General features: G+C 42.9%; 1 protein-coding gene across 6 annotated transcripts; it reads left to right on the forward strand.

Moving 5' to 3' along the window:
* LOC309703802 (uncharacterized protein) lies at positions 1–27,487 on the forward strand. 6 transcript variants are annotated; one of them, XM_082528714.1, is made up of 12 exons: positions 1–40; positions 514–636; positions 19,685–19,872; positions 20,032–20,172; positions 21,054–21,192; positions 21,295–21,475; positions 21,606–21,747; positions 22,291–22,434; positions 22,882–22,970; positions 26,205–26,259; positions 26,422–26,443; positions 26,764–27,487. In XM_082528714.1, the coding sequence occupies exons 2-11, from the start codon at positions 556–558 to the stop codon at positions 26,423–26,425; spliced, it is 1,164 nt and encodes a 387-aa protein (XP_082384840.1). In that variant the 5' UTR covers positions 1–40; positions 514–555; the 3' UTR covers positions 26,426–26,443; positions 26,764–27,487. The 6 variants fall into 6 exon arrangements, with proteins under 6 accessions (XP_082384840.1, XP_082384839.1, XP_082384842.1 ...); XM_082528715.1 differs by lacking the exons at positions 1–40; positions 514–636 and adding exons at positions 19,075–19,281; positions 19,465–19,598; XM_082528712.1 differs by lacking the exons at positions 1–40; positions 514–636 and adding exons at positions 19,075–19,237; positions 19,465–19,598.
* Positions 27,488–27,647: the final 160 nt, after the last annotated feature.

A 27,647-nucleotide genomic window follows, 5' to 3' on the forward strand; every position in this document is an offset into this window, starting at 1 on the left:
ACCAGTGGCAGCTACCTCTGTTCCTGTATTGAAGCTAATAGTAAGATGCTAGCTCTAAATGTGCAGCACTAAACTATCCACAGTGCTATAATTCAGTGTGTGAGCAATTTGTAGTTCCTTTCAAAAGGAAGAAAAACGAAGAATGAATGTAGTGTGGAGGAGAAAGCAGAGAGGGATTCTGTCATAATCTTAACGGCATTGGCAAAGGGGGGGAGGGGGGGGACATATAGCTTAGCTCTGCCAAAGAATGAACCAAATAAAAAAAAGAATAAAGAAAAACAATTTAGGAGAAAATCTAAATTACCAGATATTTTGGAGGGAAAGAGGCTAAAGCCTGATCCCCTATAAAAAAAAATTTTTTAGCAAACCTCAAATTAGAAAAATGGGGCATACATTATCTTTCCTGTGTGTGGCACGGTCCAGTTGTCTGTGGATTGACATATTTAAATTATTCAAATGCATACTCTAGCAAAAACTGGAGAACTAAATGACTCTATTCTAGTTCTATTCTAGTTACAGTGTGCAGAGGTAGAGTTTGAAGCACTGAGGAGGGACATGCAGTCTAACCGGGCACTTGGCAACCAAAAGGAAAGAGAAGAACATTTCAGTGGTATGGGGCAAACTGGGAAGATTACGGTAAGGCAGTGTTAACGCAGCATGATTAAACCTCTATAGGTGAGCAACTGTTGACCTAGTACAATACAAATTTACAAACTGTTGAAGTAGACCTTTTACCCTGCAGTTGGAACTGTTTGTTTTTCAGGAGGGCTCAGTGTTCATCATGGCCATCCAGGTGTATTGTAAACATAATACCAATTACATGTATTATTTATGGTCCAAAATTTGCTATCATTCAAGTTAAGGAAAATGGGATGTGAAGTAATTATCTGCCTCAGAGTCCACTGCCCGGATATGTAACAGGGTACAATTAGGGAATTTATTATGATTACTGTCTATAAACAATCCGTGCATGAAAATTTGTATGAATAGTCTAATACAGCTGTTTTAGCTTTTCAGTGGTGACTTTTCTGCAAGAACAAAGGCTGTCATGCTGTATAGTATTCAACTCAAGGTTGAACAGGCATGAAATTACGATGCCGGTCATGTAAAGGCACTTTTTTTTTTATCTAAGGATAAACTACAAAGATAAAACATTAAAACACAATTATTTATCGGACCCCCTTTTAACAAGAAATTTGGAGAAGAGGAACTCCCTTTTTAACAGGAATAAATGCCCAGTAAAACTGGGCACAGGGGGGAGTGGAAAGAGACAGGGGTGGAAATATGCTGTGGAGGAGAGCCAGAGATTGATAATAACTAATAACAAATAATAACTCCAAAGAGAAACCTAAAAACTGGAGGCCCAGCTTCTTGGAGTCATCCCAAAAATGACCCCAAGAAACCTCACAGTGTTAATGGAGACCAAGGTAGTGCCATTCAGAGCATTCCTTTAGGTTGACTGACAGTTGTGTGTTGTCTGGCTTCATGGATGGATGAGAGAGAGGGTGTCATTAGCATGGCAGAGGTATGTTGTGCCTTTTGCGGTATTACATGAAGGGGGCATGTGTAATGTACACAGGGACTGGTCCTGATGCCAAACCTTGTGAAGCTCAATCGTTAGTCTTGTGTGTGTGGGAGGATTTTTCGAATAACATTTTACAGTCAACAGTATCGAACATAGAGACCAATCCACTGTCAGAGACCTTAAGAAGTTTATTTTTAACTTTCATCGAAGCTGTTTATGTGCTGTGATGTGCTCTGAAACCTGACTGAAACTCTTTAAATAAGGCATTCCTTAGTGGCTATTTTACAGCTGCTCTTGTGGGGATTTTAGAGATAAAAGGAAAGTTGGAGATTGGCGTATAATTGGCTAGGACAGCTGGGTCAAGTGATGATTTTTGAGTGATGGTTTAACTACTGCCAACATGAAGAACTGTGTGGTCAATGTGGCATTGTCTAACTTAGCTTTGAAAATTCCGATTCGGCAGCTATAGAGGTGTGGGAAGTTTGATCAGACATATAGCCAGCAACGCTAAGTCGGGGGCTAAAAGTAGTGATGGGACGTTCTGTATCGAGGCTTCGGAGCGTGTGTCGAGTAATGGAGGGGGCGTTTCCGCGAAGCGCGTATCGAGGCTTGCTTCATTTATGGGAGGAGCTGAAAATGATGACGTCCGAAGCCTCGCTGCCCGGCTGTACCACGTGACTGGTTCATGAAGCGGTTCGAACTTTGCCGCAAATAATCATTTTCCATACTGCCAGCATAAATATACACAGTATACTGCCATCACTACAATATACATGTTTTACACACTCCTTTTGTTGTTGACATTTACAGGCTGTGTGCAAAATGCCACACTCTTCAAATTCATGCCAGCTATTATTTTTACGTCCAGTAGGTGTCCTGCTAGAGCAAATGAAGCTTCATGAAGCTTCGCGTTGGGGTGAACCAATTGGATGAAAAGCTCCAGTGCTTCATGGGGCTTCATCTGCCCATCACTAGCTAAAAGCGCTAATGATGAATTGTGAATTGGCAGCTGGTAACAGAGTTAATGTTTATCCAAATTCAGCATATAAATGTGACATGTGCTTCAAAATGTGCGACCGCAATTGCACTTAATCTTATTGCACATGTGTGTTTTTGATCAGATGCAAAAGTCTTTTTTGTGGAGTCTGACAGCAGTGGGGAGGAAAGACCTGCAAAATATCGCCGTCCCACATCGTGGGTGCCGCAGCCTGCTACTGAAGGAGCTGCTCAGTGCTGTCAAAGTCTCCTACATGGGGTGGGAGATGTTGTCCAGCCAGGGTGACAGATTAGCCACCATTCTCCTGTCACTCACCACCTCCAGTAGGTCCAGAGGGCAGAACAGAGCTGGCCCTTCTGCTCAGCCTGTTCAGTCTCTTCCTGTCCCCAGCAGAGATGCTGCCGCCCCAGCAGACCACACCATAAAAGATGGCTGAGGCCACCACAGAGTCATAGAAGGTCTTCATGATAAGCATATCGAGATAAATTACTGTTCATCATGTCATCCACAGGCAAGATTGGAAAAAGAAACTATACAGTCTACGCACGCAATCGCTATTATTAAATTCACTATTAAACTCTGGTGGATTATAGCGACAAATTATAGAAGACTGCAAACCGCTGAGTTGGCCTGCATATTCTCAAAAATTCCAAAGTGGCCAACGGGATAGTACATTTTTAAGATGAGTTAATAAAGGAATTACGGCAATGTGCACATTAATAGATGGGAAAATATTCAAATCTTTCGAGAACCTACAGAGACAGTTTGGACTGGATAAATCAGACTTATTTAGGTACTTCCAATTAAGACACTTTTACAATACAGAAATTAGGAAGAAGGCCTTGAGAGAAGGAAGCCAGATAATAGAAATAATATCAGGTGCGTATAAAAATCCTCCATCAAAAATTTTATCAAAATTATATATTGGTCTCCAAAACTTGAAAAGGAATGAAACATTATATATTAAACAAAAGTTGGAATCTGAATTACATCTTGAGTTGTCAGAGGATGATTGGCTCTCACATGTCTCTCACAGCATAATTCCACCAGCTCTAGACAACAGAGAGAATACGGCTGGAAAAATGTGATTAGGTTTTTTATTACTCCTTGCATCAAAAGCAAGCAGCTGAAAACACCTCAACAATGCTGGAGATTATGTGGTGTGAGTACAAGAAAACAATTATTAGAAGATAATGTGTTAAATTTGCTTAGATGAGAGGATCCAGCAGTAGATCAGAGGAATAGGGAAGGATTTGTCTGTGTGTTTCAGTCTGGTTTAGCTGTAGGCTTGAGAGTGTGTGTAATTGTTTAGAGGGAAAGGAATTTATGGACACCGGGGGTCTGCCTGTCATAAAAGGAGACAGGAAGCTACAGTTGGGGGATGATGATGCTTGTACCTATAATAAAAGCTCATAATTGTCACAACTTAGAAGTAGGTTTTCAGGAGACTGTCTAAATGTTTAGCTGTAAAAGTAAGACAACAAGAGGTCAATGGCCCAGTGGATGCACAGTGGGGGTCTGAGTGCTTGTTACGTTCCCCCCGAAGGGGTCTAGGCATGTGAGAGAGGGGACCAGTAACAAATGAGTCTGGAATCAGAATGAAAAAGGAAAACAAACAGAGTTGTTCTGCATCAATAAAACTTTATTACAAAACGGTACAGGTTACCATTAACTTAAAGGGCCGGCAACGCCGTCTTACCAATAACGCCAAAGAAACAAAGAAAACGCTCGCAGCCACGAAAGGCAGGAGGACTACCAAACAAACACAATAAAAAAAGAGGCACTTCCCACACTTCCTACCCTACTCCCCACCACGGGGAGACACTCTCAGGGCCCACAAGCCCGTCTGCTCACTGGTCAGAAAGAGGCTGTCTGTCCAAAATCTAGCACAGAACCGCGTAGAACCACCGAGGAAAAAGCCACCCTGCTCACAGCTCATCCCCAGTTTAAATAGCCTCAGAGGATGATTGCTGACTGGAGTCAGGTGGCAAACGAGGCTAATCAGCAGCAGCTGTGTCCTGGGGAGAGAGGAGAGTGAGAGAGACAGAGAGGGGTAGGAGTGGCAAGAGGGGTGGAGGCGGGGAGAGTGGGCAAACACCCCACCCACACACTCCCACAGCCTCACAGAACGTAACATCCCCCCCCCCTTACATTGAAGCCCTACCAAAATAACAACAACAACAACCTATTGCGAGCTGCGTGAGAGCGCATCAGCCACTATATTGTCAGTACCTTTCTTGTGTATGATCATCAGATTGTAATCCTGGGCCAGGAGTGCCCAGCGCATCAGTCGCTGGTTGTGATTGTACATCCGGTTCAGAAAAACAAGGGGGTTGTGGTCTGTGAACACGGTCACCGGGGAAGCGCTGGAGCCCACATACACTTCAAAGTGCTGCAGAGCTAGAAGCAGAGCTAAGGCTTCCTTCTCTATGGTAGAGTAGTTCAGTTGATGGGGTTTGAACTTTGCAGAGAAATAACAGACCGGATGGCACACACCTTCCTCATCATCCTGCAGCAGGACTGCCCCGGCTCCGGTGGCACTGGCATCGACCTCTAGCTTAAAGGGGCGAGAGAAGTTTGGAGCTGCCAATACAGGGGTGCTGCACAGAAGAGATTTTGCCGACTCAAAGGCATGCTGGCATTCAACTGACCATTCAAAAGGCACCTTTGGGCTACACAGTTTGGTTAGCGGGGTCACGACCACAGAAAAGTTCTTACAGAAACACCGGTAATATCCGGTCATCCCTAGGAACCGCCTTAGTTCCCGTCTGGTGGCTGGACTCGGGTAGTCCAGGATTGCAGCAACCTTCGCCTCCACTGGGCGGACCTGCCCAAACCCCACCTGCTTACCTAGGTAAGTGACGGTTGCCTTACCAAACTCACACTTAGCGAGATTGAGGGTCAACGAGGCCTCGGCTAGCCGCTGAAACACTGTCCTCAGAAGGGACATATGATCTGCCCATGTGTCTGTGTATAGCACCACGTCATCTAGATACACATTGCACTGGGGCACATCTCCCAACACCAACTGCATCAGTCGTTGAAAAGTAGCTGGGGCATTTTTCATGCCAAAGGCCATTACTGTGTATTGCATGAAGTGGTCAGGGGTGACAAATGCGGAAATCTCTGAAGCTCTGGGAGTGAGAGGCACCTGCCAGTAGCCTTTAAGGAGATCGAGTTTGGTGATGAATTTGGCAGGGCCGATGCTGTCAATGCAGTCTTCCATACGAGGAAGCGGAAAAGAGTCAGAGACCGTTACAGCGTTTACCTTCCGATAATCTGTGCAGAAACGGGGTGTGCCATCAGACTTAGGTGTTAGTAGACATGGGGAGCTCCAGGGGCTACAACTAGGTTGTGCCAAGCCGTTTTCTACTAAGTACTCAACTTCTTCTTTCATGACCTCACGTTTGGCGAAGGGGCAACGATATGCATGCTGCTTGATTGGGACTGCGTCTCCAACGTCAATGTCATGCTCACAAACGTGGGTACGCGAGGGTACGTCACTAAAAAGAGACAGGTAGGAGTGCAGCAAGTCAAGTACCTCTTTACACTGGGACGGAGGAAGGTGAGATAGGTTGGCCTCGGCCTTAGCTAAAAAAACGGAATTTGACAACCGCCCACATTGCTGTCCCTCAGAAAGGGTACCCAGATCATCATCACCCTTAACTTCAACACTTAGGAGGGCAACGGGGACTGAACCGGGGACAGCCGTCCCAGCAGTGTCTGATGATTCTGTCATGCTGGTGTCTCTGGTATGGTATGGTTTCAACATGTTGACATGGCATAGGCGAGTCTTCCTTCTGCGTTCTGGGGTGTTGAGAACATAGTTGGTGTCAGACACTTTTTTCACTATCACATAGGGGCCTGAGAAACGAGCCATGAGGGCAGAACTGGGCACGGGCAACAACACAAGAACTTTGTCCCCAGGCTGGAACTGTCTTTCCACTGCTTTTTGATCACATCGTTTTTTCATGTTTGCCTGGGATACACAGAGAGCCTCTTTTGCTAACAAAGTAGCCCGTTGCCACCTGTCCTTGCATGTTTTTACAAACTCCATCACAGTAGTTTTAGGCACACAACCACTGAGAAAACTCTCCTTCAACACCTTTAGCGGACCCCGCACGTCGTGTCCAAACACCAGGGTAGCTGGGCTGAACCCCAAAGACTCCTGCTTCACATCACGTATAGCGAACAATACAAACGGGACCCCGTCATCCCAGCTTTTTCCGGTGTCGTGGCAATACTTACTCAACATCGCCTTGAGAGTTTGATGCCACCGCTCCAGTGCACCTTGTGACTCTGGGTGGTAAGCACTAGACACAGAATGAGAAACTCCAAGGGACCGTAGAGTCCGATTAAAATCCCTGGACATGAAATTGGTACCCTGATCTGTCTGCACGGTTTTCGGGAGGCCAAAGGTGGTAAAGAATTTGACTAGTGCTTTGGTAATGCTTGCTGTCGTGATTTTCCGCAGAGGAATCGCCTCTGGGTATCGAGTGGACACACACATTATGGTTAACAAGAACTGATTCCCTGCCCGCGTCTTTGGTAAGGGGCCAACACAGTCTACCAGGATATGCTCAAAAGGTTCACCGACAGCAGGGATAGGACGTAGGGGGGCGGGGGGCACCGCCTGGTTCGGTTTACCCACAAGCTGGCAAGTGTGACAGGTGTTACAAAACTGCACTACATCTGCTTTCATTGCCGGCCAAAAGAAATGCTGCAGTATACGGTCATATGTTTTAGTGACACCCAAATGACCTGACCATGCGTGATCATGTGCTAACTGCAGCACATGCCACCGCAGACTGGTCGGAACCACCAACTGCCGCACTACGCTCCAGTCTTCTCCAGGCCTTGGGGTCCACTTGCGCATCAATAAACCTTCCCAGACGAAAAATGTCTGCCGTTTGCTCCCCTCACCTCCCTTATCCTGAGCTGCTGCGGTAAAACACTGAACTAATGAAGGGTCTTCTTTCTGAGCCTTCACAAGTGCTTCCCGGGTGAGCAGAAAAGGAGCTCCAGACACAGGAGCTGGCTCAACCACACTGTGAGCTAACTCTAAGGCTCCATTATCTCCCTCATCGGTGCAGGGCATCACATCCTTCTCTAGAATAGAGCCGATCACTGAATCTGACAAATCAACCCCCCCACCTTGTTGCTGGGCACGTGAACGAGTCAGAACGCTCACCGGGAACACATCCGGGTGCTGCAGGCTGAGGGCATCTAACACAGGCTCTATAACAGGATTGTTGGTCACCTCAGGGGTAGGGTAAACTTTCCCACCCGCGATATCATTTCCCATTATAAAATCCACCCCATTAATCGGGAGAGAAGGCCGCACACCCACTGAGAAGAAACCACTCACCAGCTCACTCTGTACCCAGATACGATGGAGGGGAGCAGGCACAAAACTCATCCCAACACCTCTTACAATGATGCTAGAGTCACAGTCAGACTTCTCATTAAATTCAAGCACACTAGCTAGTATGAGGGACTGTGAGCCACCAGTATCACGCAGAATGGTCACTTCACGCTTATCCTCGGTCTTACCAGAAAGCGAAACTATCCCCTTAAAAATGAAAGGCTTAAAACACTCATCCGGGGTCTCAGGGGAAGGGGGCCTACTGACAGGAGGCATGGTTTTAATCAGCCCAACCCCTTTTGGTTTACGTGAAGACGAGACTGATTGTTTCCGTCTGTAAGCTTCACAATCTGCGATCAGGTGGCCAGACTTAAAACAGAAAAAACACTTTCGGTCTGCCTTGGGACGAAACACAAGTACCTCACTCTTTGGGTGCTGTGCAACTGGCACCTCGCTAGCCTTCACTGGGGCATCGCGCCGGTCACACCTACTGACACTGGTTTTATGGACGAGCGCGAACTCATCAGCCAGCGTCGCAGCCTGCTGTAGCGAGGAAACCTTCTGTTCATTAATATATACCGCGATGCGCTCAGCAATGCAGTTCTTAAATTCCTCTATGAGCATTAGTTCCCGGATCGAAGCCAGGTCAGTGGCTTTGCAGGCCGCACACCACCGATCGAAAAGAACACCTTTTTCCCTGGCGAAATCAAGATAGGACTGACCCTGACCTCTTCTCAACCCCCGGAAACGCTGCCTATAGGCTTCTGGGACCAGCTCATAGGCCAGCAGGATAGCCCTTTTCAGCTTGTCATAGTCCAAGCTGTCCTCAGCTGACAACGAGGAACATACTTCTTGAGCCTTACCCGCCAGCTTACATTGGAGCAAAATGGCCCATGAATCCCGTGGCCAGTGCAAGGCTGTGGCTATTCGTTCAAACGACTCAAAGTAGCTGTCGACCTCAGTGTCACGGAACATCGGAACCAGACGACTGTTTTTCCCTACGTCAAACGGGGTGTCCGCCTGGCGAATGGAGGCGGTCGGAGGAAGGGAAACCTGCCGGAGTTCCAGCTGTCGCAACCTCACAGCTGTCTCTGCCTCCACCTCCACCTTCCTCAATTCGACCTCTCTGGCTCTAGCAAGCTCTGCGTCTAAACGCCTAAGCTCCAGCTCTTTCTTTAGCTGGAACTCCCTCTCACGGTCCTCCTTTTCTAACTGGAGACGAGCCAGGCGTACACGGAGCTTAGCATCCTGCTTCGAGCCTTCACTTGATTCAATGGAGAGGGGTTCGAAGCGAGGCAATGTCATGGGTTTGTCCACAGGCAGCCCCTGACCAACAGGTGTCGACACCAATGGACCTACAGCTTGAGCTGACGCCTGCGGAACAGGCTGAGACGCTGCACCATGCTCAAGTGGACTGGCAGATACTGGCAAGGCCACTATCCCTTTCTCCACCAAGCCAGCCACAAGAGCAGCTTTCAGCTCAGCCTTACGCAGAGCTGTGGAAACAGAAATGCTATAACCTGATGCCACCTCATGCAAATCCCTCTTCCTACAGGCGTCCAGTTGGACAAGCGAGGGGTTTTTATTAAACACGGCAATATCAAAGGTAGCCATCAACTCTAAAAACAAAAAAACTACCTGAGGCTAACAATAACAACAAAGAAGCACCACCTCCAATACACAAATGAGAAAACAGGCGGGAAAAGTGTGGCCAGAGGTTAACCAATAAATAAAAGTACCGCCGACCCTCTCCCCAGACCTGCCTACTAAAATCTTAGCCTAGTTAGCTTCTGGAGTGTACCAGGCTCGAGGCAACTTTAAAGGCTAAGCATCAAGTGCACAAAGCACCGACAAGCCTACCCCCGACAGGGAACTAATCCCCACCCGGGATTACTCCGAAAATAATAAAGGAAAAATAAAAAATGAGTGCCTGAAGGAGGAGCTTACGCTCAGCTAGACACTCCCCTTTGCTAACTGGAGAGAGAGCGCAGCAGATACCATACAACTAAACAAGCCACCGGCAAACAACTCACTAAAACTCAATTGTTGTTCCTTCCATTCATATCCCGGACGAGCCCCCACATTGTTACGTTCCCCCCGAAGGGGTCTAGGCATGTGAGAGAGGGGACCAGTAACAAATGAGTCTGGAATCAGAATGAAAAAGGAAAACAAACAGAGTTGTTCTGCATCAATAAAACTTTATTACAAAACGGTACAGGTTACCATTAACTTAAAGGGCCGGCAACGCCGTCTTACCAATAACGCCAAAGAAACAAAGAAAACGCTCGCAGCCACGAAAGGCAGGAGGACTACCAAACAAACACAATAAAAAAAGAGGCACTTCCCACACTTCCTACCCTACTCCCCACCACGGGGAGACACTCTCAGGGCCCACAAGCCCGTCTGCTCACTGGTCAGAAAGAGGCTGTCTGTCCAAAATCTAGCACAGAACCGCGTAGAGCCACCGAGGAAAAAGCCACCCTGCTCACAGCTCATCCCCAGTTTAAATAGCCTCAGAGGATGATTGCTGACTGGAGTCAGGTGGCAAACGAGGCTAATCAGCAGCAGCTGTGTCCTGGGGAGAGAGGAGAGTGAGAGAGACAGAGAGGGGTAGGAGTGGCAAGAGGGGTGGAGGCGGGGAGAGTGGGCAAACACCCCACCCACACACTCCCACAGCCTCACAGAACGTAACAGTGCTTGTAATCTGTTAACTATGTTTTGTAGAGTGTAGCTTGGGTGAGGGGAGATGGCCCTCTTTATGACTGGCTGGAAGTCACATATACAGAGACACACACTCACATCCACACGCACACTCACGTGCACTCACATAAACACACAGGTATGCGCACACACAGGCACTCACGTGCTCGCACACAAACACGGAGTTTGCAACACACCATGTGGGTTTTACGATGGGGTTGCTTCTATAAAACTGGTTGCAACAAACAAAGAAGTAAAGATCTGCAGAGGGACACCGGCCTTGCATGTCTTCCCTCCTAGAAGATGCATGCGTCACTGAAGATGAATAAAGGTTTTGTGAAATGACTACTGATCTCTGGATGCCCGAGGAATTAAAAGAACCAGGGTGAAACTGCTTTATGTAACAGTTTTGGTGGCGAAACCCGGGAGATTCACTCGAGGCCCAGAGAGGATGAATTGGCAGAGCTGAGATCGTGAAAATGAGGCAAACAGAGAGCTAGCTCACATGACTAAAAAGCACGACCCGTTTATTTTCGAACCATGCATATTGGATGAAGTCTAAATTATCTGTTCGCTAAATTGAGCGCATCCCAGTTTAAATTCACTCAGTAGAATAAAGAGTCCCAGTGCGACAAAAGCAAGAGACTTTTGCTAAGAACTTCAGGTTGATGTTTAGCGTGCTCTAAGAAAATCAGGCTCAGTGCGTTAAAGCAGGAAACGTTTGTTACGAATTTGTGTAGTTAGAAAGCGGGGTTTGAGGCCTGGTCACCGGCTGACGGCCGTGTGTGTTCCGGGCTTGGCTGCCCCACTCATTCTCGGACGCGAGGGTGAGACTCGTGGGACGGGAGGACTAGGCTGGTAACCTGGGGACCGGGGACTCCTAAATAACTAAAGCTAGGTGTTAGATCCTAGTCACGGTTGATAGCCTGCATGAGAGTGGGGGCAAGTTGCTTCGCTAGTGAGAGTACGAGCTGCTTTGCTTAGCCCACTAACTACAGCGTGTGTAGACTGTGTAGTGTGTGTGAGAAGCGCCGTTAGAGTCAGCGTCTCGACTGCAGTTCGGGAGTCAATTAAAGTAACAAAGGAATTTGAGTCTAAAAGTGTGTGTTTGTGGTGTGTAGAAACCGCGGCAGGAGATGGTTGAGGTGTAAAAGAGCGGACGGCACCCGCTCTTTGTGCTGATCAGGGCGTTGTCCTGAATCACAGAGGAGGAAGTGTCTCACAGCGAGTTGTGAAGGGGACTGTGAGAAGTATGAGGTGCGTGAGAGCCAGCCTCGAGAGGTGAGTTCATAGGTGGAACGAAGGAGGAGTAAAATGGAGGGTGTGTGTGTGTGTGTGTGTGTGTGTGTGTGTGTGTGTGTGTGTGTGTGTGTGTGTGTGTGTGTGTGTGTGTGAGAGAGAGAGCGAAAGAATGGTGTGGGTGAGTGACCAGGCGGTGTGTGTGTGAGCTCGCTTGAGGAAAAAGGGGAGACAAAGTAGATTAGTTGATTTTCTGTGAAATAATAATAGTCAAGAAATCATAGTGATCAAATAGGAGAAAATGAACTAAAGTAAATAAAGAAAACTAAACAGTGGATTAGTGTTAAGGTAATGATAAATAAATTGATAAAATTAACAGTGACATTTAAAGGTGATCAAGTATTTAAGGATGAATGGAGAATTTGATTGTGGACTGCATGAGAGCTGTTGGGGAGAAAGGAAAATGAGGTTGGAGGAGTGAGTTAACAGGTTAATGTGTGGGTGTAAAACAATGGGTTAAGAAAAAGAAAAAGAAAGAAAGAAAATTAATGAAAACAAAGAAAATAAAAAGTGTGTAAGTGTGAGTGAGAAATTGTCTCCAACTGGGGGAAGCAGTGATACTACAGGTCACCTTCTTCCCCTGTTGGACACAAAAGAAAACATAATTTGGAGTGTGGTGGATGAAAATAATTAATAACAATATGAAGAAGATTTTTTGTGTTTGCGGTTAAGAATAAATAAAAATTTCATTTTCTGGGTTTCAAGTTAGGAGAGTTCAGGTAGGGAACGGACCTGGATCAATTCTCCACGGGCAGCAGTCGGAAGAAAATTATAGGTTAACATCATTAGAAACACCCAGCCTGAGCTTTGGCTGAATTGTTTTGCAGCTTCTCTTCCTCATCCTGAAAAAGCAAGCTCCAAGGAAGCTAATCTCTCCTTGAAGACATGGAGTGCAGTTCCAGAAGCACGAGCATGAACATCAACAGTGGACAACAGTCCAGGAGACAATACCAGAGTCCTGAGCAGAGAGGTCCAGCATGGGAAAGCTATGAGCAAACAGCATCAGAAAGAGAAGATCCATCATCTAGATTGGATGGATGGAGATGCGTTTCCAGCAAGCTGCAACTTCACTGTGTGTGAAGGACTTTTGAGGAGACTGTCTGAGTTTGACATTTGCCATGTTTGGAGCAAGATGGCAATGAAAGAGACAGTGGGACAAAGAGATACACGGGACAAAGCTGAAGAGAACGGACTGTCATTGGACTGCAAAGTGGGAGAGGAGAACGGAGTGAGAGGAGCAGATGAGGACACAGAGGAATGCTGTTGTTTTAGTGTGGGGAATCAAATTGGGTTAAGGAATTCGGGGAGACGAACGACTGCCTTGAAGTGAAGGATTGACAGTGTCCGGACTACCACAAAGGGGGGAGGAAGACAAGAACTGAGGTATGCAAGTGAACTGTTAGAGAAAACTGAAAGGTGACACCACACATGCACATTATATGTACTAGAGATAACACAAAATCATACATAAAGTGGCACACATCCAAAGAGGGTATTTGTAGAAGGGGTTAATAATGCACAGAGTGGTTGCCTATGGTAACCTGCAAGCATTTGGGGTTTAGCTGTGCCTGACTATGACAGAGATTTTCATTTAGATGTTTCTGAAACAAAAGGTGGAGTGAACTGAGTTTTGTTTCAGAAAAAAGGGGGGAGGTACATAAAAGGACAATTGAACAATTGAGTTGAACAATCTTGACATTTAACCACTGGCTAATGTTTTCTTATGACAGGGTTACAGGCTGGGAGTAGAGTTAGTCCAAGGGAGAAGCCCTGGGAATTTTTTGAGAGAATGTGCAACTTTCTTGTGAATCTCTAATTGTGTGGAGTTGACGCATGGCGAGGTCCATGTGCCAAAAGAGGGTTTTCTGGGGAGTTTCATTTTTAAGTTACAGTTGGAGCGATGGAGTTATGGTTCTGTAAGCGGTACAGACACCAGGAGCATGCAGTGCCAGAGGAGAAGTGGGTCTGTTGGAAAGGGCTCAAGAGGAAGTGGTCGGGCCCAAGCTGGACCAGACAATTCGAAGTGATGGAAAGGATCTCACACCCAGTCCAGCTGAAAAGGAAAGTCGAGACCTGGCAACACGGGAGCCAGTGTGCTGTGGCGGAAGAGCCTAGGAGGTCTGGAAGGCTCTAGGCCAAAAAGGGGGACTCAACTAATTACCCATACATGGATCCCAGCCCAGTGGCAGAATAAATCCCCTGATCCATGTAACGAACTGAAGGGTAGTCTACTCCGGAAGTTGATGAAAGAAGAGGAGCAGAGAATCACCCGACTCGGAAGATAGAAGGACAGAGATTAATTCACTCCAGCAACTCTGAAATCAGGGTGGAGCAAACCAAACGCAGACCCCATGATGCCACTTTTGGGAAATGGGGAGAGCCTCTATGAAGTCAGTTTGTTAACAGATTTAGAGTGTTGATCTGCCATGGGGCCAGCTCCAGTAATCAGGATGCTTTGTCCATAATCTATAAATCCAGAGGACCAGTGGGTGTCACCAATGGAAAAGACGTACTCCTCATCAATGTCTCAGGGGTTTCCCTGGCTAATAAAGTAAAATGCTGAGAGCCTAGACATAACACTCAATGATCATGACCATCCTCTAATGGCATGGAAATTCCACAATCCAAAATACTCCAAACAATTTTGGGATGAGGAGTTGCCTGGGGTTACTTCTCATCCCCTACCCATCCCTGTGGCTTGTCATGTCTTCCATAATGTTGTGCTGTGGACATTTATGTGCTTTTGTGCAGAGGAGTTTTTTTGTTTCCTGTTCTCGTGCTGTCCTACCATTGAAGCACAGCATGAGTGGAGGTCTCTTTTTTTCCTCTTGTACTTTCCCGTTGTTGTGTACATTTCAGTGTTTTTCTGTAACGCTACCGATCTCTGACTTGTAACCCCGTGTGATGTCTGTGTTATGAGTGTAAGGTCGGGAGGGGGGGGGTTCCCATCTCGCTGCAGGGGCAACCTGCTAGTGACAAATAAAAGCTGTTTCATTCATTCATGTAGGGGCCCATACTTCTGGCAACAAAAGGGCTAATATACGGACTATGTGACGGAATGCAGAGATACTTAGTAGGACATTAGGAGTTCACATTAAATGACATATCCATGACAACGATAACCCACATTAGGTGGTACTTGATGTACTTGTAATGGTAAACCAGTCAATCTGAATCGATCTCTGTAGGTACTAATGGAAAAGGGGTAATTTCCTCATCAGGAAACAGTGTTTTTGTTTATCAGATGGACTGCAACGTCAGGTTTATGTCGTTAACTTGCAATTAAGAATTAATGATAATTTAATGGAGTAAAAAGAAAAGTAATGTAACGAGCAGTGTGACAAATTACTTTGTCCAATGAGTAATTAAATAACATACTCTATTACTTACCACATTCCAAGTTATTTTTAATACTTTCCTGGTTTTTTTAAATTAAAGACAGCAGCACTGACTGCCACATTATTCCTGACCTGCAATAAAAAAAGTGCTACCACTACTTTCAATCAGAAGACAGTATTTTGTTTGACTTTATTTTAACTTCTTATTTTTTTTTTTAGCTTTGGGAACAAAACAGATGGAAGTGACAGTGCGTTTGGGTTTAAATGCCATTTCACAACATCAAACTCATCCAAATGAGATGTTCAGAGCTTTTCATTAATCATAAACAAAGCACGTGAAAAGTTTAAAGTGAGATTTCTGTCACTGTTGCTGAGAGTTCAAGGTGCCAACAAACACCTTGTGATTATCCCTGACACTCAAAAATCTGACAAAGCAGCATTAGATGGTACTCTAGGAATGATGCCGCTTATTGTGTTATCAGTTCTTGCACACTAGGAGACCTTTGACAGGAATTAATGTCAAAGATGAGAAAAATGTTGCTGTTTAAACAGGTTATGTGAACAATTTTATTTTATTTATACAGTGCCAAATCACAACAACAGTAGCCTCAAGGTGCTTTGTATTGTAAGGTTAAAAAACCTAAAAAGTCTAGGTTTGTGGAGAGAGTAAAAAGAAATAAATTATATAGTGTTCGCAGATGGCTCTGAGGCCATTACCACATGAATAAGAAACATACTTAAACACATATAAACTCAAATAAGTGGCAATATAATAAACAGGGAGCAGGGCATCTACAGGGTGGGCCATTTATATGGATACACCGTAATAACATGGGAATGGTTGGTGATATTAAAGTCCTGTTTGTGGCACATTAGTATGTGTGAGGGGGCAAACTCCTCAAGATGGGTGGTGACCATGGTGGCCATTTAGAAGTCGGCAATCTTGGATAAAACTTTTGTTTTTTCAATATGAAGAGGGCCATGTGACACATCAAACTTATTGGTAATGTCTGGTAATGTGCCGCAAAACGGTTTGCGGCACAATTTGCATAGTACAGTTTTCTAAAAAAAAAAAAAAGAGAGAGAATAATGTATATCGTTTCAGTTTATTTTGAGAAGTCTCAACAGGATCTTTAGCTTTATTGTGAAAGGTTTATATAGAAAATAAACAAGCAGACGGTGGAGCCACACAGTGGTTTCACCGTCGTTGTTGCTAATGAAATTAAGCATAAAAACAGTCGCTCGTCAGTCCATGGTGTGGTTATTTTAAATATTAGTGAAAGAGAGAACTTTAAGAAATTAATATAGCCACTACAGTGACCATCACAACCATGAAAAAATATTGCTGTAAACGGTGTATTTTGCGACACCACGAAACCAACAATAGCGTATAATATGAAACAATAGATGTTTTAATATCTTCAGCCAATAAATAACATCATATCAAACAGCCCGAACAGTGTAATGAAATTTTTTTACATAAAACACAACTCTCTCTGCCCCCCCCCCCCTCCCCCCCATGGGGAGGAGTTGTGTTTTGATTTTAAGTCCACTGTCATTTAACATAAAGTGGACAAAACAAACAAACATAACACATAATTTTCAGCAGAACTGAACAAACTGATGTGCCAAAATCATAACTGTAATCTGTATTCCCCACAGAATTACTTGCACACTTCAAATATGCCTTTACCCTCATAAAATTAAAAATTAGATTTTTTATTTCTTATTTTTCCTTAATCTGAAAGGTCTGTGAGTTGTTTACCCCAGTGATTGACATTATGCTTTACTGTAACAACCATAACAACCGTAGTTAGTTCACCTACTTCCTGCATTGAAAGATTGTATGGTTGTCACATCTGATGAAGATGTGAAGGGTGTCAAACCACAAAAGAATTACCCGTTAAACAACAATCCACGCAAGGCATCCAAAATTATCTGATGTCAGATAACATTCTTTCAGTTTCTGTTGATAAGTTGTCTCGTTGTCTGTCTCAATTGTAGCCTTTTTCTAAAGAACAACGCACATTCTGACACTGTGGTGTCTAGTGATGACGTGTTTGAGGAGAGATCTCAGTCCTTATCAAATTATTCACATTCTCCGACATCTAAGCATGAGCGTGCTTTTGATTTTAAAAAGAAAAAAAGTGACTGATCAGAACAAATAACAGTTCAGACTTTCCAGAACAGTAAGTTAAGATTGTGTGAGCTCACATCTCATCATTTGCTGATGTGGTGATTTGTGTTGCTTTGTCAGCATAAAATAATTTATCTACATGTCACTTAAATCATTATGATAATAATTAGTATTATTAAAGAACATAGAGCCTTGTTCCTGGATTGTTACCATCCCAACTAATTTCCTCTCATCTGAAGGTGACAGTTTGGGTTTTCTTCCAGACACACAGTGTGAATAACTTATACTTAGGTACATTTGTTTGAGCTAATGATCTTGAATGCATTTATTGGGGTTTGAATGTTAGATAGGATGCAGTTAGTTTAAGTAAATGGGCAATAGAGACATGCATAAAAAACTTCAAGTTTTTATGCACAGAAAACACGCTATGAAAACAGTCCGTTTAGAAATGGCTTGTAAATCTACATTTCTCTGTCTAATCGCTTCACTGGCTATGTCCATACTAATGCGTTTTCATTTGAAAACACATCGTTTTCTCTCCGTTTTGGCCTCCCGTCCACACTGACACCGTGTTTTCCCAAGGAAAAACGCATACATTTCAGAGCAGAGCTGTCCCGTCACAGTGTGGACACTCGAAAAAGCAGACTTTCTAAAACGATGACGCATTTTATTCAGGTGATGCAGTCATGTGACCAATTAAACTTGGATAGCAGAGGGCATTACACAGCAGTTGTTTGGATTGCTCTCAATTTTGACAACCCTAAAAAAAGATTAATATCAATTTGTACATGCTCCAGATAGCTTTTCTTCCAATTCTTTAATTCTCACTCACGCGCATGCGCAGGACTGGAATGTAAGTGTTTCGGCGGTTTCAATGTGGACGCACAACTCTGTGAAAACAACTGAAAATGCTAGTGTGGACGCGGAGCATTTTCAGACAAAAACACGAAAACAGTGTGGACGTAGCCTGAGTTCCCTGGACATCTCCATTGCTTTTTGGTCAGTGAAATGAGTGGTTCAAACCAATCATTTTCATGCTGGTAAAAACTATCAGTCATAACCTTCTGCACCACCTACATATGTTTATGAACCTGTTTGGAAAATCCTAAATAAATTCAAACTTCTGTAGTCAATTCTTGCATTCTTGTTATTAAATTTCAATAAATCATTAAAAGTCCCATATTATCATGATATTCCTTCCCATGATTAGTGGATGTAAACTTCTGACTTACTGTGCTCTTAGATGATTTTCTCTATGTGAGTAACGTAAGTCAGTTTAATGATATTGTAATAGAAACTTTAAAGGTGAGACTGGGAAGTCAAGGAAGACATTCTTGTCAACAAATTGTATTGAACAAACTATCATCTAGCTAGTTGGACAGTGGATTTGTTCTGTTGCAATAATAACTGTCTTTTACTATAGAAATTGTACATCAGCAGTTTGCAGCTGGAGGTCATCTGCCTTGGCCAAGGTTGTTGTGTGTTTTGCCCTTTTTCTGGCATGAATAGGGAAAATAGATGCAGAAGTGCTAAAATAACAATGAGATCAAATTCTAAATAGGAGTGCCTTAAAAATAAAATTAATACACACATTAAAATGCTTTATTACATTTGGTTGAAGCAGCAATTAAAACATTTCTATTTTTAGTTTTGAAACAAATCTCATTTACTAACAGTTGGTTGACCCAGGACACGTTGGAGAGATTATATTTCTTGGCTGGCCTGGGAACGCCTTGGTATTCCCCCGGATAAGCTGGAGGAGGTGGCTGGGGAGAGGGAGGTCTGGGCTTCTCTGCTTAGGCTGCTGCCCCCGCGACCCGGCCCCAGATAAAGCGGAAGAAGATAGATGGATGGAAACTAATCTCATTTCCTGACAGTTGGTTGAGACATTTGCTTTCACTGTTCATTATCAGTTATCAGGTACCATCTCAAACTCATGAGCATGAAACATTTCCTCATACCAGAACAGTTTACTACACATTGTATATGATGCGGGAAACAGCAAGTAGATAAAAGGAGGAGAGTCAGAGAGAGAGGCTGTATTTGACGTACAAGTGTCTTTGTGAAGACAGACTAACAGATTGACCATGTCGCTCTCTGCAGTGCTGTTGCTGCTGCTGCATCTGACGGTCTGCAACTCGCAGAATATTGATTTCTTCATTAGCAATTTAAATGGCTTTGTTGGTGCAATCAACTTCTATACAAATGAGAAGTTTGTAGTAAATAATTCTTCTTCGGTATGTACAGGTTTTTTTCTAAAATGTGTTTATATTTTGAAATGTAGGTTTTCTTTACTAAATTCCTATTCACTGTGACTCCACAGCTGACCATTCGCCTAATGGGGAACAATCTCAACTGCACTCCCGAGTTCTCATTTGATTGCCAAAATAGCAAGTGTGGGTATGTGAGCACTTTGGTACGCACGGTCGACCAAGAAGGCAGCGGAGAGTGGTGTCAGAATGAACTTAGGTCTGTTCAGCCATCTCCCATTAATGTGGTTGGTTCACTCAGGTGAGTGTACCTCGAAAATATATAAAACGAACTTATTATTCATATTGTTATCATTCTCACACACACACACACACACACACATATATTAGTCCATGTAGTGTTTTGCTATATACAGTGTAACACGCTGAAAACTGACTCTCACACTATTTTCTATTGAAGGGTCCGTGGTGTTAATTGGGTGAGTGGCATCAAAAACAACATTGGATCATGGACAACTGCAGTAACATACGACCTGAGGAACCGCTCTGACATCAACAAAGAAAACTCCTCACCCCAGTCTACCGTGATCCCATTTGTGAGGTGAGCCAACTCACTGTTTGTGTCTCTGCTAAAAAAGCAACAGCAGTATCAGGACAAGAGTGACTGTGGCATTACTGCAAACTTCAAATCTGATATTGTTTCCATGTAGAAGACAAAACTGCTCACAGTATAAGGGCAAAGTCAAAAAATATAGACAAAAATATAGACTATAACTTGCTGCATGGTCAACTTTAACCGCTATTGCAACCACTGCCTCCGTAATAAAGTGGCAATAAACTAATTAAATGAACAAAAATAGTTTCCACACTAAAACGTTTGCATTTAAAGGTTTTAATTGTAATCCTATAACTCTTTCCTTAAAGAGCTTCTCTTACAGTACCCCCAGGCTCCAAATGAGAGAAAAACAGAAAATGAGGATGAGTATGAAGATGAGTTAACTTCTTTGTCACCAAATGAGAAAAATCTCTTTTAAGTTTAATTTAACAAACAGACTTCCTGTCAGAAACCACCTAAAATGAGAAGTGCAGTTAAAATGGAAACATCCCCTGAGAAACTTCAAAGAGAAAATATGCAGTTATTTTATACCTGTGGCAAGTTTAAATTTAAAAAGATATTTTATTTGTCTGTTGTTGTTCCTTATGGCAGCAAATTATAAAGTAATTTTAATGTTCCTCCATGTTTGCTGTAATATTTAAGTAGTTTAGTGATGCTTTAAATTAAATCTCACTTAATATATAAACTATACAATTTAAAGTTTTATTTTGAGACAGTGAACTGAATATTGCTATGTTTAAAATTACCAGTGATCAGGCTGTGGCTGTATTTTGCAGATTTTAAGAGTGAATGCATGGAGCTGCACATTAACTTCACACTAAAGTGAATCCTGGAAAATGAAGATTGTATTTGTAATTCTTTCTCAGAGTTCCTTCAAACTGTCGGAGAGATTTCAGCCTGTTGATGTTTGACCCTGATGGGGATCAGGTTAAATGCAGATATGGAAACTCCTCACTCTTGGAGTGTGACGGCTGTGAGCCACCATCTGTCCTCAGCCTCTCATCAGTGAGCATGACTGTTAATCTAATGTTTAATGAGACAGAAGGATAGTTGTAATAATAAACATTTGCTCATTTGATCTCTTTTCCTTTTTTATTCCTCATGCAGTCCACTTGTACTCTGTCGTTCGGCCCCACTGCCGACAGTAATGTGGGCAACTATGGAGTACAGCTGCTGATGGAGGACTTTCCCAGGAAGAACATCACCATGACTGGAGTCAATGGCACAAAAACAACACAAACACCTAACGATGCTCTCAGCAAAATACCGATCCAGTTTGTTCTGATAGGTACAAGTCCATATTTTAATAGATGGAGTTGAACCTGTAAAGATCTGATCTAAACTTAGAAATACTGTTCTAACTTCGAACTATGAATTCCACCCCGAAAGAAACTCGTTGGTTTTCTGTCATCTTTCAGTGGATCCCCAGGTCTCATCCTGCACAGAGGGAGACTTTTTGCCCAAATTCTTGCCTCCAACCCCAAACAACAGAGCTCGGCTCTACACGCCTGTTGATAAGACTCTGGAAATCAGCATCAGTGCAGAGGCACAAAACTCCACGTAAGTCAAAGAAAAACACATTTGACATTCTTGACATTGTAAAGTAAGGTTAACTATGTCCCACAGAACTGTTTTCAGGTTAGACAAGAAATACATTCACACATCAGTCGATTCCTGTCATGTTTCTGTTCATTGATCAAATCAAGATTTTATCCGTTGCGTTCTGTTTAATCTGTGCATCAGTCCTGCACTGGCACACAAAACAGGTTTAACAAGACACGTAAGAGCGTAACACAGTCAGATGTATACAAGGCTGTATGAGATATAAAGAGTAGGTTCAACACATATTTAACCCAAAGAGAAGTCAAATCTGTTTTAAGGCTATTTTGCTTTGATGCAACATGAGTAAATAAAAACTCGTGAAATTATGTTTAAGTAAAATTTGGCTTATTAACTCAAACCCTTAAAACCAAACAGAAGTGAGTCAGGTGAAGTCTCCATTCAAAGTGATGCTCATTCACAGACAAACACTTTGCTTTGTATGTCGTTGAAGAAGCTATGAGAATTAAGTTGATTCATTTTTTGTTTCTCTCTTCGATGAAGGATCTCTGAGCTGCTGTTCAGCGGACCATATGATGCAATTCAGAATAAAATTGGACCAGGAAAGTTCACCCTGAGATGGACGCCATCTAAATCACAAGACAATGACACCCTCCCCTTCTGCTTTGTTGTCCAGGCACTTTCCAAGTCAGTACCTTTTTACAAATTCATCCCTTAGAGCATGAGTGTTTGGCAGAAAGCACTTAAGCATAGACAAAAGAGCTTGTTTGAATGGGTGAATGAGGCGTGCTGCATAAAGCAGAAAAGCACTAAAGAAGAATCAGTCCATTTGCAATTTTGCAGCCATAAACTATATTGGTGAATGTTTAAATCTGACTTTATTAGAAAATTATTTAGACCCCAGGCCCAGAAGGAGTCATGGCACGAAAATTAAATCCCCCCAAAAAGCCAAAACCCCTTCCTCTGCTTCCAATGACCAACCAAAAAGTTATTGGTTTGTCATCTAGAACTGTTAATCAAACACACCCATATTACTTGTACATATACTTTGTGTCATTAACAGAAAAGACGATCTTAAAATATAATATAATCTCATGGAATTAATGGAATCACTGTTCTGATTTATTTCCGTAGGGAAACCAAGTATCACTCAGACCTTCGATGTGTCAGCGTGACTGTTGGAAAGAGTCCTGTTAGTAGTGCCCCAGCCAGTGCTTCAGCTTGTAAGTATCAATGCCAGGAAGTAACTGTTAACAAATATATAAAGTTGTGTTACGTCCCTCTGCAGCTTCTAATCGTCTCAGTGTTTTCAGCTGGTGCTAATTGGCCACACCTAGTCAGGTGTGGATAAAAGCATACCTGAGGCAAGCTTCCCAGCAGTGCACTAGTCTTTGCCTTGGTGGCACCAGCCATTTTAGCCAACCTGGTTTTCCATTTTAGGATGAAACCTCTTCTCACCCACACTCTGTTATTCATCTCTGTTTTTATGTTGCGGCTTTTGAGCCGGGTCGTAACATAAGTGGGGGCTCGTCCGGGATCTTTGGACATTTTAGTGGAGACTGAATGTCAGTTTGTTTTGCTTTTAAGTGGGTGAGTGATGGTGTTAACTGTAATTGAGCAAACTCCCTTTAGTAAGTGTGTTTCAGCTGGGTGGCTGTGCTGCCCTTCCATCGAAGCACTTGTTTGTTGTTTTGCTTTATTATTTTAGTTTATTGTGTTTGGTGGCTATCCTGGGTGGGGGTACGCTTCAGAGTTTGGTAGGAGACTATCTCTGGTCTGCTGCCTGCTCTCGAGTTCGCGTTTAAAGTTGCCTCGAGCCTGGTACACCACTGAAGACTAGGGTAGGAAAAGTAAGGGTTTTGTTGTTTTTAGTGTTTTAGGCTGGGAGTTGCACATAGTAAATCAGTGGCACCAAACCTGGTAGGAGGTTTGAGACCATTCATGATTATGGTCTGTAGCTGAGGCAGGTAGGCTGTTTTTAAGTTGGCATTGTGTGTACACCATGTGTGTGCATATGCCAGTGTTGATGGATGCTAATGAGATCCTTGTGAGGTGAGTGTTTTGTGATGTGACCTTTAGTGTTGTGGGGAATATGGCTATTTTGTTGGATCACTTGTGAGTATTGTTGGCCAGGTGATGGCAATAACACTGTGGGGTGCTGAGCCACCCTTGATGTGATCATTGTGTGGCCATAGCTCTCCATTTTGTGGTTGGTCACTAGTATGCTTGATTTACTGAACTTTTTGGATTAAAGTAACTTGTGGTATAGGGCCACTTGTATGTGACTGTTTGTGTGGTGGAGACAACAGATCACTTAGTTGTGATTATTTGTTGCTCCTTTTGGTTTTGTGTTGTAGCAGGTCAGGTAATCATTTTGGGTTTGACTGTTGTGCTCCTTTGTGTTGGTCACATGTTACTTTTTGTGTGTTCAGTGTCGCAACTTCAGATCCTCATGTAGGGGCATCCATGCTTAAAGATGCCAACTTACTTTTGAGGGATCAAGGCTTCAGAGGGACTTTTAATTTGTTTAGGGGTCCTAGAGGAACCCTTTTAAGGGAGGTGTTACGTCCCTCTGCAGCTTCTAATTGTCTCAGTGTTTTCAGCTGGTGCTAATTGGCCACACCTAGTCAGGTGTGGATAAAAGCATACCTGAGGCTAGTGATGGGCAGATGAAGCCCCATGAAGCACTGAAGCTTTTCATCCAATTGGTTCACCCCAACGCGAAGCTTCATGAAGCTTCATTTGCTCTAGCAGGACACCTACTGGACGTAAAATAATAGCTGGCATGAATTTGAAGAGTGTGGCATTTTGCACACAGCCTGTAAATGTCAACAACAAAAGGAGTGTGTAAAACATGTATATTGTAGTGATGGCAGTACACTGTGTATATTTATAGTGGCAGTATGGGAAATAATTATTTGGAAATGCTTGAAATGGAAATGATCCTTTACTGTGAGGTGAGGTGTGGTTGGGGTGTGGACAGTAGTTGTGCTTTTGTAACGTTGAGGTATGGACAGCTACACACTGAGGCTTTGAGCCTCAGTCCTGCCTGTTCACATTTTATTCTGTAAAAACTAAATTTTCACTGCTTTTATAACCTTTAGTGGGGAGAACATAGCTAGGATTTAATGATTTCACAAATCTTTTGAATCCTTTGTCCTCCACAATGCTAAATGGCTGGGAGTCCTCAATCACCATGCTGACCAGGTCTTCATCTATTTGAGATTGTTCTCCTGAGGAAAGACAATAAAACAAAGCACAAATATAAATATCACACACGTAACTTATAACAGTTGTATAATATTGTTATATCATTTAGTAACATTACTGCATGCTATATTATCATTGCATTTGATGGCTCACCTGGTCTTGCTCCACAATCGGTGTTCCCCTTATTCTCATGCAAAGCTCTGCAGTGCCTAAGCATGGATGAGGTGTTGTTATATCCCAGCTCCCTGGCACATAGCAAACACTTCACCTTGTACAAAAGTACAGACAGCTTAACATAGGTTTTATTGCACCATCAGTATCATGACAATACATCTTCTTTAGAAATTTACATACCTTGTTGGGAGGAATAAAATCAAAATGTTGCCATAAAGGGGAGGACATCCTCCTCTTCTTAGCCGGCTCCATTCTCTCCTGACTTTCTCTCCTCACTCTCATAAACCTCCAAACTCTCTCCAACTCTCACTAACCGCAACTCTCCATCAAACACCTACATTTTGATTGAAGTCTGAGGGGTTTATATCGCTGTCATATCTCACGGCAAAGTTCGAACCACTTCATGAACCAGTCACGTGGTACAGCCGGGCAGCGAGGCTTCGGACGTCATCATTTTCAGCTCCTCCCATAAATGAAGCAAGCCTCGATACGCGCTTCGCGGAAACTCCCCCTCCAGTACTCGACACACGCTCCGAAGCCTCGATACAGAACGTCACATCACTACCTGAGGCAAGCTTCCTGGCAGTGCACTAGTCTTTGCCTTGGTGGCACCAGCCATTTTAGCCAACCTGGTTTTCCATTTTAGGATGAAACCTCTTCTCACCCACACTCTGTTATTCATCTCTGTTTTTATGTTGCGGCTTTTGAGCCGGGTCGTAACAGTTGCTAAATGTTTCTAAATCTGCGTATTTGTAAATAATTTTTGACATTGTTGCAAAACTCATTCATGAAAAGCTAAAACGGGATAAATCCCTGTAGATTATTACATTTACATTTATTTTAAGTCAGCTTTATAGCCGTTTACCTGCTCATGAAGCGATTTGTATTGCCGGGGCAGTGTTCCGAGGTTTTTTGTTTGTTTTTTTTAATCTTTAAAAGTCATATATAGATACAGTTTTTAAACTTTGTGACACCATTTGTCAGCCAATCAGGTCAACTAAATCTTTGTGTTTCTAAATGAAAAGTCTATTTGGTTGGTCAGAAGTTCTTTAATCATTTTCTACTTGTTTTAGTTGTCCTGGTCATGGGATCTTTCCTTTCAACTCTTATTCTTGCCTTCCCTTCCATGTAAGTATGTGTCTGCATATTTAGATCTTTTTTTGCTGAAATGTGACATTTTGTGTATTTTTTAAACGTAAAATTATCATTACTATTGTTAACTTTTAAAATGAAACAAAATCAACCCCATTGATCATCATTCTGATGTTGAGTTTTTGTCTCTTGTCTCAGATGAATATGGATAAAATCAGAGGTAAGTCTCTTCTATAATCAGATTTTCTACCATAGCATCAGTACTAATAGTACCACTGGTATTGCTAAAAGTAGTAGTGTTGATGTCCAGTGATTGAACTACAGAAAACTATGAACACACACAATGGCTATGGCAACCTCTGTAGGAGCATACAAATATTTCGCAAAATATGCTAACACCACACAAAGCACAACTTATTCTATGACATATTCCAGAAATGAATCACATCATCAATCACTAAATAACATATCAATCTGAGGATTATCTCAAATGTAAAGAAAAAAAATTCTATGAATTCACTGTTTCTAATTTCCTTCTAGATTGAAGATTGACACTGGATTGATGCAACAGTATTGCCCTCTACTGTTACAACATGAATGTGATCTGACTCTGCACAAATAACTTTTTTCAAGTTTCTTTAAGTTTTATTCCAACCAATGTAATCCAAGCACTAATTGGAGTTTTTACTCACTTGTCCTCACTTGTTCCAGGTGATTTATTGAATTGATGTAAATTTCATTTCTGATAGTTTACCTTGATTTATTTTATCAAATTATTAATCACATCATCTGTAACAACACCTCCTATTAGTCCAAACTACTGCACTTTAACCAACACTTTCTAGTCAACTAAACACTACTTTTATAAACCTTTCAAAAACAACATTCCCAGGCAATACTCCTGTTTATGAGTATGAATTACAGATAGTAACTGTTACCAAACACTAAAGCTTCATAGACATCAAGAGCAAAAACTAAACTTGCATGCTTTAATGACCATTAAAATCTAAACAGCAAATTTTTGTATCAGTTTTACTTGATAGAAATCCTCATCATTCTCTGATGGCAGTGCTGATCTTTGAGAGGAAAAACAGAGAGACACTGACTTGGATTGGATGTGTGTGATGATGTTGTTATTGTCATGTTAGCATTGAATTGTAGGCGTCGCAGGGAAGATTGAATTGAATGAATGGATGTAACATCATTTTAGTCTGATCATGTGATCAGTTCCATGGATGCCAACTTCCACCCCGACCTTGTATAAATGATTTGTTAAAAGGCAAATAAACAACGATTCCTATGATGGCTTTCTTTTTAACTGAGTAAGTCTGACTGAAGCAAGTGCTTTTTTGCACTGATGAACACCAAGAAGATTTTTAAAAGTTGGTAAAATACAGATTTTGTGTTGCAACTTACCCATTTGG

Source organism: Aulonocara stuartgranti (assembly GCF_965226115.1).
Source record: "Aulonocara stuartgranti genome assembly, chromosome: 3".
NCBI classification, from domain to species: domain Eukaryota; kingdom Metazoa; phylum Chordata; class Actinopteri; order Cichliformes; family Cichlidae; genus Aulonocara; species Aulonocara stuartgranti.